This window comes from Desmodus rotundus, chromosome 5, assembly GCF_022682495.2.
Source record: "Desmodus rotundus isolate HL8 chromosome 5, HLdesRot8A.1, whole genome shotgun sequence".
Classification (NCBI taxonomy): domain Eukaryota; kingdom Metazoa; phylum Chordata; class Mammalia; order Chiroptera; family Phyllostomidae; genus Desmodus; species Desmodus rotundus.
The window spans coordinates 50,772,683-50,788,788 of record NC_071391.1 but is presented as its reverse complement, the minus strand read 5'-3'; the positions used below and the strand labels follow the sequence as shown (position 1 = coordinate 50,788,788).

At 42.3% G+C, this 16,106-nt stretch overlaps 1 protein-coding gene across 1 annotated transcript in view; it reads left to right on the top strand.

Annotated features, from left to right (window-relative positions):
• The window catches only part of GAB2 (GRB2 associated binding protein 2), a 177,746-nt gene that overhangs the window by 143,219 nt on the left and 18,421 nt on the right, over positions 1–16,106 (top strand). The window contains exon 3 of the mRNA XM_053925359.2: positions 7,596–7,839. Within this exon, the coding sequence (XP_053781334.1) occupies positions 7,596–7,839 (244 nt within the window). The remainder of the gene's footprint in view (positions 1–7,595; positions 7,840–16,106) is intronic.

Sequence of the window (16,106 nt, the reverse complement as noted above, 5' to 3'; positions counted from 1 at the left end):
CACTGACCCATCTTTCTTTTGGCACAGTAGGACGCCCCGACTAGGAGATCCGAATTCGGTTCCAGGATTCACCCCTGACCCACTCACTGCACATGTGGCCTTGGACAAGTAGCCTCACCTTTCTGGTCCGCAGTTCCTCCAACTGTAGATGAGAGTTTGGGGGACTGGGGACAGCAGCAGGGATAAATGAGCAGTCGGACTCTGGAGTCTTTTCCAGTTGCCATATTATGTGATTTATTGTGTAAAGCAAGGCCATTTTGCATTTGGCCTTAAATGTATGAGTAACTCCTATAATTATGATGTGTGCCAGAAGATTTAGGGACATTTTCCTTCTTAAATAATTTCAGGCTTGTGACTATGAGTTAAGAATGACCTGGAGCTATTGATACAATCTTCCCCTTAGCACCTGTCTGCTTGCTTTTGTTTTTAGAACTCTCCACCCTTCTGATCCTTGTTTTTCCATTAGCTTCCTACAGGAACCACTCACCACACAGAGTCCTGTACCTATACTGTTTAAAATATTATTTCATCAGTTTTCTTCTCCTCATTAGAACCCTTAGAATTTCACACCAAGCCCCTTATAGAAATACGCCGTGCAATGAACAAGTGCCAAGCCAACAACCATTTATGGAGCATTTCCTAATTACTGTTTACCCATATTTCATCTCATCAGCTCCTCAAAAGAACCCTGTGAAGTGGGTGTTCTCTTGGTCCTTTTGCAGCACGGCAGTGAGTTACAAAGAGACAGAAAGTTTTCCCAAGGCCCTGTGGTCAGCAGTCTGAGAGCCTGAGCTGCCGTGTTTCTGAGCCCGCATCAGACCTATTTCTGCTAACACGTTGCCCCTTCGGAGTCGGCCGGAAAGGGCCGGCGAGAACATGGATGGATGCCAGTTTGAAGTTTTGATGATGCAGAGAAAAACTTTAGGAAGAATCTGTTCTTTCATTTAGCTTTCAGAGCTCGCTTTGCCCTTGATATTTCAGTTGACCCTAACCCTTCCACCTCTGCCTTGGACTGAAGAACCAGGGATTGTTAATCACGAAACTCGTGGATTTTAATCTAAACCTCTGTGGAAACATGACTCAGGTCTTATGGGGAGCCGCTCTTTTAAGTTTCCCAAAGACGACTTTGACATTTACACCTGACCTAATACGAGTTCTCCCTTTTACCAGTAGAGAACATAGAGGCCCGCAGAGGTGAAATAGTATGCAGGGTCACTCAGCCAGCTGCCAGCAGAGCTATGCGTGGACCCTCATTCTGTTACATGACTCTGCCTCCCAGAAGGCCAATATCAGCCCTCATGGGGTTCTTGTGGGAACTCTTTTTTCTACACAGGTGAAAAGAATTGGCTTCAAAGATAATGAGATCTGTTTCAGATCTAGACGCCATTTTCTAGCCACGTGACCTCAGGGCTCACTTTAACGTCTCTGAGCTTCAATTACCTCCTCGTTTTTGGAGCTTTGGTTTCTTTATCCAAAATTAAATAAATATAGAGGTGATACTATGTAGCACTCGTGGGGTAGACTAGAGATACATAGTGCTGCTTAGTAATGGCAGCTGTAATTGTAACGGTCAGTATTGTCCTTGTTGGTCTTATTCGTTCTTCGTATAACATCTACACAGGGTATAGCTGTAGCTAAAACAGTGACAACAATTACCTTCCAAACTTCTACTCTAGCTTAGAAAGAAATTCCATTCCTCTTGGCCAATTTCAAGATCTCAACCAGTTGCATGTATACTCCAAGATTAGGAGCAGAAAGAATGGTGGGGCACCAGGCTTAATGCTTTACATAAATGATCTCCAGTCCTTGCAGCAGCTCCGCAAAGTATGTATGCTCTCTGTTGAATGAGTGAGGGTCAAAGAGGGTTATGTAACCTGCCCAAGGACACAGAGCTAAGAGTGAGCAGAGCCAGGCTTTGGGTACATCGTGGCTCTGGCATGTGCCTTCATCTACCACGTTACAGATGCAGAGACCCACTTGGGTTTGGGGTGAGGGTTTTGGGGGTAAAGGATAAAGATAAAAAGGGCATTGAGATAAGAGAACCAATCATTATTTGGCTAGTCATCTTTTCCAGAAAGTCCCGCCACCCGCCCCTTTCCTGCTCCTGTTATCACTAGCCCGTTGATGGCTGGGCTGGGCTGGGTTGGGCTGGGTTGCTCTACTGAAATCCCTCAGAGCTTTCCTGTTCTAGAGTTTTGCAAGAAGGTGGGAGGAGTGTTTGTATGCTGGGCAGGCTTCCCGGGGTGATTGTGGAAAGGAAGGGGAGTGATTTTGTAGGGCCCTAAAAAGAAGCCAGGAAGAAGAGGAAAAACAAAACCCTGTTTAAAAGAAAACAAATTGACTCAGGCATTTTCTGGCATTATCTTTAGTCTAGACTTGGAGATAGAAGCCAAGGCCAGAAGTCTGGAAACATCCATTTTCTTATTGCTCTATAACTGACCTTCCCAATGACCTAAGACACATTCCAGCCACATACCGAAACCAGCCCAGCTAGGCACAGTTTCAAGTTTTCCTCTATCTGTACTATTCTTTCCTTCCTCAAGAGGTACGGACACAATAAAAACAAATCCTCTGAGCCATTTATGCAAGTGAACAGCCTTATCTCATTCATCTTTTACGACAGCCTCGTCAGCAGGCAGGCCAGGGCTTGTCCTCCCAACTTGAGAGTGTAGAGCCAAAGCTGGGAAAGAGGCCTGTCCGCAGCTAGTCTGGCCGCTAGTGCATGGCAGAGCCGGAGCTGGGTCCACAGTCTCCTGACCCCCGTCACCTGCGTGGGGTCCAACCACTGAGAAGTGGAATTTCAGACCGCTTGGGTCTTTTCACCCCAAGCCAGGCATTCTTGCTATTTTGTTTTGCTGAAATTCTCATTGCCTTGCTATGATTGTGGGGTGAAGCCCAAAACACGGGGGTCAGAGGAGGTACAGGGAGCTGAACATAGGAAAGGGACAATGTCTCTTGTTCCATGTACTTCAGTAAGGACTTGGTGTTTACTGCGTGCTCAGTTTTCTCCTCAAAAAGGAAATAACAGCTAAAGGTCAGGTGTCTAATTGCACTACTGTTGACCTCTTGCATGCACTAAACACTTCATACTTTGCAAAGGGCTTATGCACGTGTGTGTGTGTGTGTGTGTGTTCTCCAGATTCACACACCACAGACCACCCCCTTACAGTATACAAGTCAGTGTTTTTCAGCATATTCACAGGGCTGTGCAGCCCCTAGCACAATCTAATTTTGGAGCACCCCAAAAAGAAATCTCATCATACTCATTAGCAATCACTTCCCGTTCTCCATCCTCACTTGTCCCACCCATTAGGCAACTACAAATCTCTTTTTCTGAGTCTATATATTTCCCAATCCTGGGCATTTCATATAAATGAAATCCAGCTTCTTTTTATTTAGCATAATGTTTCCAAGGCTCATACGTGTTATAACATGTATTCATACTTTGTTCTTTTTACTGCTGAATAATATTCCATTGTACAGAACATGCCATGTTTTCTTTATTTATTGATCAGTTTTTAGGCATTCGGGTTGTTTCCACTTCTGCCTATTATGAATAATGCTATTGTGAACATTGTGTACAAGTTTCTGTGTGGGCACATGGGTTCATTCTCCTGGGTATATATCTAGGAATGGAATTGCTGGGTCACATGGTAACTCTATGTTTAACTTTTTGAGAAACTGTCAAACTCTGTGTGTGTGTGTGTAAATTTACTGAGCTCTTATTTCCCACACCACAAAATTCAGTGGTGTAGCATGTTCACACAGGGCTGTGCAGCCATCGCCACAATCTAATGTTAGAAAATCTTCATCACCCCGAAAAGGAACATTATACTCATTAGCAGTCACTACCCAGTTCCACCCCCAGGCAGACACTAGTCTACTTTCAATCCTCATGGATTTGCCCAGTCTAGACATTTCACGTAAATAACCATACAATCCGTAGTCTGTTAGCACTGGTTTCTTTCACTCAGCAAAGTGTTTTGAAGGTTCATCCGTGTTGCAGCATGTATCAGTATTCCATTCATTTCCATGGCTAAATAACATTTCCTTGTATGGATGTATTGCCATTTTATTTATCCAGTCTCCACCTCTGTCATTACATGGTGTTCTCTGTGTGTGTGTGTCTGTGTCTCTGTTTTCTCTGCTTATGAGGACACCAGTCATTGGATTAGGGCCCACCCTCATCCGATGTGACCTCATCTCAACTAACTGCATCCTGAACACCCTGTTTGCAAATAAGGTCACTTTCTGAGATCCCAGGTAGACAGGAATTTTGGAGGGGACACTGTTCAACCCAGTACCGGCACTAAGGAATAATCGCATAAATTCAGTTTGAAATCTTTTAAAGGTGCAAACACAAGTGGAATTTTGGCAAAGTGTGGAGCCAAAACAGCTCTGAAAGAACTTTTCTGGGGCTTCAACCGTTATGGAGCCGACTGGTTTCGTAGACGTTGCTTCATGCTGGTAGAATGGAATCCTAAGTGTCTGTAGGCCCAACTCGCCCTAACCCTTACTTCATCTTATTAACAGACCTTTAAAAACTCCTCTGATTTTGACCAGAAGAAACAAGCATGTCTGGGTTTTTGTGCCGGGGAAAATTCTTTATTCTTTCAATAGCCATGTACCCACTATGTGCTAGGACTACTCTAGGCACCAAGGTTACAGAAGTGGCTAGAACATGTTGTGAGTCCTCACAACATGCAGGGTTTTCTAGACCTTTAGTGCATGTCACTCTTACAACCCCCTATGTCAATCTGTAAGTGAGGAAACCGAGACTCAGAGAGATGACGTGACTTCTCTAGGTCTGCAGGTAAATGGACTGGGTCACGGACTTGATTCCATAGCCTGAGCTGGAGGCAGAGAGACCCAGAGGTGAGGACAGGTCACTCCTCTTTTACACAGACCCACAGCCCAAGCATTCAGCATGGGCAGCGTGGAAGATGTATTGGGTGAGAAGACAGGCTAAGTAGGCTGTGACAAAATGGCTTTTCTTGTCATGCTGGGGAACCTGGACACTGAGGAAGTTACTGAAGGAGTATGACTACTATGCTATGTATTTCGTTTATTTAACCAACACATTTATCCAGTTGTGTCCCACACTGGGATTGATGCTGGAGATAAAGTGTTAAAAAAAAAAGAGAGAGAGAGAGAGAGACTCTCTGCCCTTACTGAGTTTACGGCCCAATGACTGTACGGAGTGATAAGGGAGAGGTTGGTATTTTCCTGAAATTATCTTTGCAATACAAGGAAGTACTGCTGAGAAACAAGGTTGAAGAAATGAACAGGAACGTGGTTTTTAAAAGAGAGAGCTTTGTCAGTCATCCTGAGGATCATGGAGCCTCATTGAAGAACTTTGAGCAGGGCAGAGGCACAGTGATATGATGTGGTTGTTGAGAAACAGGGAAGAGTCACAGATAATGTCTAGGTTTCTGGCTGGAGAACCGATTGGATGGTGATATTGACGTGCTTCACTGAGATGGAGAACACTGGGTGAGGTTGAGGAGTTCAATTTAGGTTGTTGAGCTTGACCTGATTGTGGGACATGTGGATGGAGATGCCCAGCCGATGGACAGACACATGACAGGGAGCCCAGGAGAGAGAGCTGAGCCAGATGTCAGGATTGAGTGTTGTCATCACAGAGGCGGTCACTGAAGCTCTGAGAGCAGGCGGGATACGCCAGGAGATTCTCCTGAATGAGAGTGGGGCTATGGCAGGGTCTGCAGCAGAATCCTGAAGGCGGAAGAGGTTCATTGAAGAGGTGGGCTGAGGAAGAGGAGCCCAAAAAGACCACAGCAACTGTAGAATTGCATCAGGGGTCTTCCCCTTGCACCTTCCCTGCGTCTTCTCAGGCATCAGCTGGTGTTTATCCCCAGCGCCACAGCTACTCCATGCCCTAGCATACGCCCGCTCTCCTCTGCCATTAGAGAGTTCATCTCGCAAATCTAATGGAGTCATGAAGCCACTGATTCTGTTAACACATGTTCACTTCAGTACAAGACCTGTAATGGGAATTCATTTTGGAGGTCAACACAGCTGTCACTGGGACAGTTTTTCCCCAAAGGCCTGTGGCTTTTTCTGTTGTACACTGGCACAGTTTTCCTGCCTGGCATCTGGAACAACTGGAGCATAATTAAGGCTGCAGAGCTTCAGTGAGCTGGTGATCCTGCCTAGGGCCTTGAGAAGGGTGCAGGCTGAGACAGGTCAGATAACAGGCAATGGAAGCAGAACTATGCTCCCTCTGAAATGAGTTAAATAACCCTGGAAAGCCACCATCCAGACCACTGAAATATTATCCCCTACTAGTCTCCTGCCACCAGAAATTACATCTTTAAGCCTTTATTTCTTTTGTACAAGAAATCTCACTGCTGGAATTATTAGATGATTAATGAGCACATTTGTCTATTCTGAAAACACAGACTGAGAACTTTCTATGTACCTAGCCTTTAATAGGTAAATGCTGAGACTGTAGAGACACCAGTCTCTGTTCTTAGAAACCCAGGGGCGAGGCAGGGAAGCAGAGTGACAGTGGATGTAATGGAGCATGGGCCAAGTGCTCTTGGCACCCCAAACACTGAATGACCAAGTCCAGGAAGGTTTCAGGGAGAATGTGATATCCATGTCGGGTCTCAAGGTCTGCATGTGAGTGCCAGGAGAATAGATGTGAAATCCACGTGGAAGGGACAGCATAACGAAGAACTGAAAAAGGAGCCGGTATGTTCGGGGACTGATGAAGCTTCCATATGCCTTGAGTATGGACGGAGAGAAGCAGGAAATAGATCAGACTGTGAGAGGCCTTGTATGTTATGCTTAGAATTTAAACCAAGCTTAGAGAGCCAGTCAAATGACTACCCTTTGGCATGGGGTGTAGCACTGTAAGCTATTATGTCTTTAATAGCTTGCTTCCTTTCTAACATAACAGACAAGACCTTAAGATAAGAGTTCAGAGGAAAGAAGACCAATAGACAAAGAGTGGTAGATACAAGATTTGGGGGATGGGAGACACTGCCATCCTCAGAGGACTGGGAAGGGCAGGCTGGAGGAGCTGGGACAAGGCTTAAGGGACAGCTCCAGATACATTTATGCTCTTATCATTAACATAGTAAGGCACAGTCTAGGGTCTCAATTAAGGAGTCTTCAAGAAGCAAAGCTTCATTTAACAAAGTAGCCTTTGAGGATACTTTGAGGGAGTATCTTTGAAGGATACTTAAGCTTTGAGGGAGGTGATGACAGCAGAAGCCACCAAAGAGAAGGAAAGCAGTGGTACTCACCGCTCCAGAGAGCCCAAGTCATGTTCCTAGACCACGGGGACAATACCTCCTGGAAGTGGGGCGGTGCTGCTCCAGCGGTGATAGTGGCTGCCAGGTGACTCCAGGAGCAGTGCAGACACACAGAGCACTTCCTTCTCAACCAGATGGCCAGCGGGCCACAGCCCTCCTCTGCAGTTGCGGGGGCAGGCATTTGGGAGGGAGAAAATGCTGCTGCTGGACCGTCGCCTCTGCTCCTGATAGTTTTCTTCCTCGAATGACCCACTTTGGGAAAAAGAGCACCTTTCTTTCTTTTTTCATTCACAGAGTCCTTTCTCCTTTTCACAGATTCCCTGAGAAACATTTCCTCAGCCAGTCACGGGCCCCGCTCCTCTCCAGCCGAGCTCAGTAGCTCCAATCAGCACCATCTCCGAGAACGAAAATCCTCAGCCCCATCGCACTCCAGTCAGCCCACCTTGTTCACATTCGAACCACCCGGGTCAAACCACATGCAGCCCCCCTTGTCCACCAGTGCGCCTCAGGAGTACGTCTACTTGCACCAGTGCATAAGCCGGAGAGCAGAAAACGCCAGGTAGGAGACCCCGGTGACCACTCACACAGCCCAGCACTTTGCCGTCTCTGTTCTTTCATTTTAAAGACAAGGGAATACGATGTTACAGCTTTTCAGGGGGTAAAATGTATACTTACAAAACAAAACATTTTCTTCCTTAGGTAACCACCACATTTCATCTCTGTTGCTATACAGTGATCACTGCACTCCAGAGAGACCTCCCCCAAAATCGTGCTATAAAATTTTTAAATTTAATTTGGGGAAAAAAAGTCCTTTAGGGCTAGAGTTCCAGAATTGAAAAAGGTAAGTCAGTTTACTTGTTGGCCTTAAGAAGATAGCTGTACAGCCTTAACATTGTCGAACAAATCCGTGACTCCCTGTTTCTGTAGAGCTGCACTGTCCTTTATGGCAGCCAGGGTCCACGTGTGGCTAATGAAATTTAATTAATTGAAATGGAATAAAATTTGAAACTAAGTTCATCAGTTGCACTAGCCACCCTTCCAGTGCTCAGGAGCGCATGTGGCTACCATACTGGATGATACAGTATGAAACTCCATCATCACAGGAAGTTCTACTGCAGGACTCCCTGTTCTAGAATAATGGTCTTTGTTTGCCTGATGCTGCCAGCTCCCTCACAGGTGCAGAGCCTGTGCTTATTTTTATTACCTTTTATTTCCACTGTTAGGATAAACAAAAGCACAGAGCTGATAGGCTTTGCCAGAGCTAGATCCCAATTGCTACCATGGCCAGCAGATTACAAATCAAGTTCCTTAATTAATTTATTTATAAATATCTAATTTGTGTTATCAAAATTATGGCAATTAGAGGACTGGCTGTATTAATATATCACTTGACAGACTATTTTCAGGCATAATCTCACTTGAACCAGTCAAACCCACTGAGAGAGAGCCAGTACAGCTCATTTTCTCCATTTCAGAGATGCAGAAATGGAGGCTTACAACTAGTAAGTGACAGGGTAGGCCTAGAACTCAGGTCTTCGCATATCTGGTCCTGTAATCTTTTTTCTACACTGTGCTACATTGGTTCTGGTTTTCTGAGTCTTTCACCATCACCCAACAGAGGCTCCCAACACTCAGACCTAGTGATATGTCAAATACCAGTTGGTTCATTTGTTTGTGAATTTTCCCTAGTTCAGCCTCCATCGATTTGTACATGAAGAGCTGAGTTCTGAAACGGTGGGATGAATTAACCAAGATCACTGAGACAGTTCGTGGCACCTGAATCCTCCTGAATCACAGACCAGAGACAGGCAGTGCGCCGTAACAAAAAGCAGATTACAGGCTTCGGAGTCGGTCAGATGTGGGTTCAAATTCAGATTCTGCCACTGTCCTTTGTGATCATGGGCCACTTAGTTAACCTTCTTGACCTTCAATTGCCTTATCTGCTGGATGGAAATAACTAACTCAGAAGCTTACTAATGAATGTAGAATGACAGAACATCCATAAGGTGCCCAGGAGTAGATGCTCAGTACATATTACCTGCTGCTGTCCTGTGTGCCATCCCCTCCTACTATGCGGATGAATTCCCGGGAGCAGAGAATGTGCAGGAGTTCTGACAATCATAGTTCTCGTGAAAGATTAAGTGCTGTATGTGAAAGCCTCTCAGACTTTAATGTGCATATGAAATATTCGAGGATCTTACTGAAATGCTGATTCTGGCTGAGGAGGCCTGGGGTGGGTCGTGGGATCCTGCCTTTCTGCTGAACTGCGTCTGATGCCATCCAGATGGTTTGCAGTTCACACTGTAAGTAGAAGACCTTATAGAATGTTAACAGCTACCGCCACCTCCAGTCCCATGATACTGCTGCAGCAACAGAGAACAAATATATAAATGTCTCTGCTTGAATGAGCACTTAGAGCCCACTCTCTCTGCACCCCCATGTCCTCTGCAAAACCTCTCTTAATCTTCCTGGCTGGAATCCATTTCTCCTCTGAACTCCCATAGCAGTTTTTGATTCTCTCTCTCACAGCACTTGGAACTTTCTGCCTCGTAGTACGGATTTTTATATTAATATGTTATTGCTCTTTGAAGACCCAGGACACGTAGTAGGCACATAATAAATATTTGAACAAAGCTGTGTTGTGGAGAAAACATAGTAAAGGTGATAGAACTTATTACAGTGGGGGAAGCACCTTTCCTGTGGGGCCTTGACCGAAATGTGCTTTTTCTGTGTCTTTGTTTTCACTTGTGTGGGTGTTGGAGCAAAAGAGAGTGATGAGTAGGATCTCAGGGAGAATTTGGAAAAAATAAGTTCAAGTGTTTTTTGCAGAATTCCAAGAGAGGTGGGTGGGTGGAAAGGAAGCGTTCTTCACTCCAGAAAGACTATATAGTTTCTGGTAGTAGTGGAGTAGCTGGCATGACACTAAGCATACTGTAACAATTACAAACTCTGAACAAAACACACAGACACACAAAAACTGTTTGAAAGCACTTAAAGCAATTGAAAAGCAGGCAGAAACTGAAGGAGAATTGACTCTTAAAGAAGGAACCCACACTGACTGGGTCCAACTTTCATGGCTTTTCCTATGAAGGAAATTCCTAGAAATATATCACCCAAAATATTCAGCATACAATGAGAAATTGCCAGGCACATGAATCAACTGTAAAAGTTGACCCATAATTGAGAGAACTCAGTTCATAGAAACAAACCAAAGTAAACCCAAATTTTGGAGCTAGTGCACAAAGACTTTAAATTATTGTGTGTATTGCTTTAATCTGTGGGGTGGGGATTGATAATGAGTAAAGAGATTGTTTCATTTAGGAGAGAGAAACTCTGCAAAAACATTTAGGAGTTCCAGTTCTAAGTGTGGGACAGTCCCAAACCAGTATAGCAAAGGCTTTGTAAACTAAGCTGAGATTTGTACTAGCACACACAGAAGGAGAGTCAAAACTTGCAGTCTGGCCTTGGCTGGTGTGGCTCAGTGGATTGAGTGCCAGCCTGTGAACCAGAAGGTCACTGGTTCGATTCCCAGTCTAGGGCACATGCCTGGGTGGCAGGCCAGGTCCCCAGTAGGGGGTGCGCAAGAGGCAACCACACATTGATATTTCTCTCTCTCTTTTCTTCTTCCCTTCCCCTCTCTAAAAGTAAATAAATAAAATCTTAAAAAGCAAGTCTTAGAGTCTGAACCTAACCAGGTTGACTGCCTGCAAAAATAAAATCATCAACATTCTCCAGGGGATTATGACAGAACCCAGGGTCTAGACAACATAAGATCACAACATTCAGGGCATACTTCAAAATTTCTCAACATACAGAGAATCATTAAAATGTAACCAGTCTCAAGGGAAAGCACAGATGTCAAGCTCAACATAACCCCAGGTGTTGAAACTAGCAGACATAGACTTAAAAGCCCATATTATAACAATATTCCATGTGATAAAGGAAAACACACTTAAGATTAATGAAAAGGGAAGAAAACTCTTTCAACCTAGAAGTTTATGTCCTGTGAACATATCCTTCAGAAATGAAAACAAAATTGAGACATTCTCAGTTGAAAGAAAAAGAAGAGAATTTTCAGGAGATTTTTGAAAATGCCAAGGAAGTTCTTCAGGCTGAAACAAGATAGTACCAGAAGGAAACTAAGATCTTCAGGAGTGAGGAAAAGTAGCAAAAAGAGTAAATATCTGCATAATTATAAAGGATATTTTCCCTCCTAGATTCTTTATTAGTATACATATGAGTGTTGAAATCAAATCTGAAACATTGTCTAGTGGGGTTTGTACTCGGTTTTATTTCTCTTCAGCCTGAAGAACTTCCTTTACCATTTCTTTCCATGTAAGTCCCCTCATGACATATTTTCCCAATTTTTATTTATCTGAAAATATCTTTATTTCACCATCATTTTAGAGATATTTTGGATGGGTATAAAATTCAGGAATGATGGTTTTATTTTCTTTCATCATTTTAAAGGATGCCATGGTGTAGTCTTCTGACCTTCATTGTTTCTCATGAAAGGTCAGCTGCTATTTTTATTTTAATTTTTCTATATGTAATGTTGTTTGACAAAGATGCCAATAGGGAAATGAAAGTCTTTTCAACAAATGATGCTGGAAAAGCTGGTTATCCATATAGGAATAAAAAAGAACCCTTACTTCATATCACACTACTCAAAAGTTAACTCAAATGGCCTTGACTAGTGTGTCTCAGTTGATTGTACCATTGTTCCATAACCAAAGGGTTGCGAGTTTGATTCCTGGTCAGGGTACCTACCTAGATTGCAGGTTCTGTCCCTGGTCCAGGTGCATAAAACTCCCAGTACAGGCATATACAGGAGGCAGCCAGTCCATGCTTCTCTCTTGCATTGGCGTTTCTTTCTCTCCCTTCCCCTCTCCCTTGCTCTCTTTCTAAAAGCAATGAAAAAATATGTCCTTGGATGACGACAAAAAAATTGAATGCAAATGTATCAGAGACCTAAATGTAAAGTCTAGTACTATGAAACTTCTAGAAGAAAACATCTCTGTGATCTTGCATTACACATGATTTTTATTTAGGATACAAAAAGCAGGAATCATAAAAGAAAAATTTGAGAACGTAGTTTTTATCAAAATTAAAACTGTTGCTCTTCAAAAGAGCTCCATAAGAAATCAAAATGGCAAGTCATAAAATATGAGAAAATATCCAAAGCATGTATATCTGACAAAAGATTTATTTCTAGACTACATAAAGAACTATTATGACTCAATAGAAGACAAACAACCCAATTTTTTAAGTGGACAAAGATTTGAACAGACACTATACAAAAAAGGTACAGGAATGGGCAATAAGCACATGAAAAAATGATGAATCATCAAGAAAATGCAAATTAAAACGTAAATATGGTTTTGCGTCATCTCTACTGGAATGGGTAAAAAAAAAAGTCTAGCAATGCCAAGTGTTGGCAAGAATGTGGGTGAACTTTAACCCTACACTGCTTCTGACATTCACATTACATACTAGGTGCTCTAGATAAAAGGAATAATGCTTTACATTTTAAAAAGCACTTTTACATTTGTTATCTCATTGATCTTCAAAATCACAGGCCTCCCTTGAGCAGGGACTTTGAAGAGACAACCAGCTCGTTCATTGCTGTCAAGCATAGACATAAATATGTCTGGTTGGTCCTGACCTGTGTGGCTCAGTTGGTTGGGCATTGTCCCACAAAGCAAAAAGGTCACTGGTTCAATTCCCAGTCAGTGCATGTGCCTGGGCTGAGGGCTAGTCCCCAGTTGGGGTACATGAGAGAGTCAACCTATTGATTTTTCTCTCCCTCTCTTTCTCCCTCCCCTCCTCTCCCCATCTCTAAAAATAAATAAATAAAGTCTTCTAAAAATATATGCCTAATTGGACTACTAAAGTCAAATCATATTTATGAGGCTAAAAATGCCAGCCTTCTATCTATTCCTTTTCATATTTATGGGGGAACCCAATATACAGTTACAATACATTAAGCACATTAGAGATAATACCAGACATATTCATCACTACTTTTATTTTTTTATCATTTTTATTGTTGTTCAAATACAGTTGTCTTCATTTTCCCACCACCACTTTCCCCCATCCCACCCACCCCTACCTCCCACCCTCAATCCTACCCCCCTATGGCTTTGTCCATGGGCCCTTACACATGTTCTTTGGCAACCCTTTCCCTTCTTTCCCCTATTATTTCCCTCCCTCCTCCCCTCTGGTTACTGTCAGTTTGTTACTTATTTCATTGTCTCTGGTTATATTGTGCTTCCTTGTTTGTTTTGTTGATTAGGTTCCACTTATAGATGAGATCATATGGTATCTGTCTTTCACTGCCTGACTTACTTCACTTAGCGTAATGCTCTCCAGTTCCATCCATGCTGTCTCAAAGGGTAGGAGCTCCTTCTTTCTCTCTGCTGCATAGAATTCCATTGTGTAAATGTACCACAGTTTTGTGATCCACTCATTTACTGATGGTCACCTAGGCTGCTTCCAGCACTTGGCTATTGTAAATTGTGCTGCTGTGAAATTGGGGTGCACAGGTTCTTTTGAATTAGTGTTTCAGGATTCTTAGGGTTTAATCCCAGCTGTGGAATTGCCCGGTCAAAAGACAGTTCCATTTTTAGTTTTTTGAGGAAATTCCATACCGTTTTCCACAGCAGCTGTACCAGTCTGTATTCCCACCAACAATGTACTAGGGTTCCCTTTTCTCTACAACCTCGCCAGCACTTGTTGTTTGTTAATTTATGATAGCCATTCTGACTGGTGTGAAGTGGTATGTCATTGTGGTTTTAGTTTGCATCTCTCTGATGGCTAGTGATGCTGAGCATCCTTTCATATGTCTCTGGGCCCTCTGTATGTCATCCATGGAGAAGTGTCTGTTCAGGTCCTTTGCCCATTTTTTAATTGGATTGTTTGTCTTCTTGGAGTGGAGATATGTGAGTTATTTATATATTTTGGAGATCAAACCCTTGTCCAAGATATCATTGGCAAATATATTTTCCTATACAGTTGGTTCACTTTTCATTTTGCTAATGTTTTCTTTAGCCATGCAGAAGCTTTTTACTTTGATGAAGTCCCATTTGTTTATTCTTTCCTTTATGTCCCTTGCTCCAGGGTACATGTCGCTAAAAATATTGCTGTGTGGAATATCTGAGATTTTCCTGCCTATGTTCTCCTCTAGGACTTTTATAGTATCACGACTCATATTTAAGTCTTTTATCCATCTTGAGTTTATTTTTGTGTATGGTGTAAATTGGTGGTCAAATTTAATTTCTTTTGCATGTAGTTGTCCAAATATCCCAACACCATTTGTTGAAGAGGCTATTTTTACTCCATTTTATGATTCTTCCCCCTTTGTCGAATATTAATTGACCGTAGAGACTTCAGTTTATTTCTGGGCTCTCTATTTTGTTCCAATGATCTATGTGTCTGTTCTTATGCCAGTACCAGACTGTTTTGATTACTGTGGCCTTGTAATATAGTTTGATGTCAGATATGGTGATCCCTCCTACTTTGTTCTTCTTTATCAAAATTTCTGTGGCTATTTGGGCTCATTTATGGTTCCATATAAATTTTTGAAATATTCTATATCTGTGGAATATGTCATTGGTATTTTAATAGGGATTGCATTGATTGCATTGAATCTATAAATTGCATTCAGTAATATGGACATTTTGATGATGTTAATTCTTCTAATCCATGAACATGTTATATGTTTCCATTTGTGTCTTCCTTAATTTCTTTCTTCATTGTTGTGTAGTTTTCTGAGTACAGGTCTTTTACCTCCTTCATTGGGTTTATGCCTAAGTATTTTATTTTTCTTGTTGCTATATCAAATGGGATTTTTTTCCTGATTTCTGTTTCTGATATTTCATTGTTAGTATACAAAAATGCCTTTGATTTCTGAATATTAACTTTGTATCCCACTGTTTTGCCAAATTCACTTATTAGATCTAGTAGTTTTTTGGTGGAATCTATAGGATTTTCTGTGTACACTATCATGTCATCTGCAAACAATGACAGTTTTACTTTCTCCTTTCCAATTTGGATGCCTTTTATTTCTTCTTGTCTGATTGCTGTGGCTAGGACTTCCAATACTGTGTTAAACAGAAGTGGTGAAAGTGGACATTCTTGTCTTGTTCCTGATCTTAGTGGGAAAGCTTTTAATTTTTGTCCATTGAGTGTGATGTTGGCTGTAGGTTTTTCATATATGGCCTTTATTATGTTGAGGAATGCTCCCTCTACTCCACTTTGCTGAGTGTTTTTATCATAAATGGGTGCTGTACCTTATCAAATGCCTTTTCTACATCTATTGATATAATCATGTGATTTTTGTCTTTTGTTTATGTGGTATATTATGTTTATTGATTTGCAGATATTGTACCATCCTTGCATCCCTGGAATGAATCCCACTTGATCATGGTGTATGATCTTTGTGATATATTGCTGGATGCGGTTTGCCAGTACTTTGTTGAGGATTTTAGTATCTATGTTAATCAGCAATATTGGCCTGTAGTTTTCTTTCTTTGTTGTGTCTTTGGTTTGTGGATTAGGATGACACTGGCCTTATAAGAAGAGTCTGGTAATCTTCCCTCTTCTTAGATTTTTTGGAACAATCTGAAAAGTATAGGGGTTAGCTCTTCCTTAAACGTTTTGTAAAATTCTCCTGTGACACTGTCTGGTCCAGAGCTTTTGTGTAGCAGGAGATTTTGATTACTGCTTCAATTTCACCATCTTTATCAGTCTGTTCAGGCTCTCTGCTTCTTCTTGGTTCAGTTTTGGAAGATCATATGTTTCTAGAAATTTGTCCATTTCACCCAG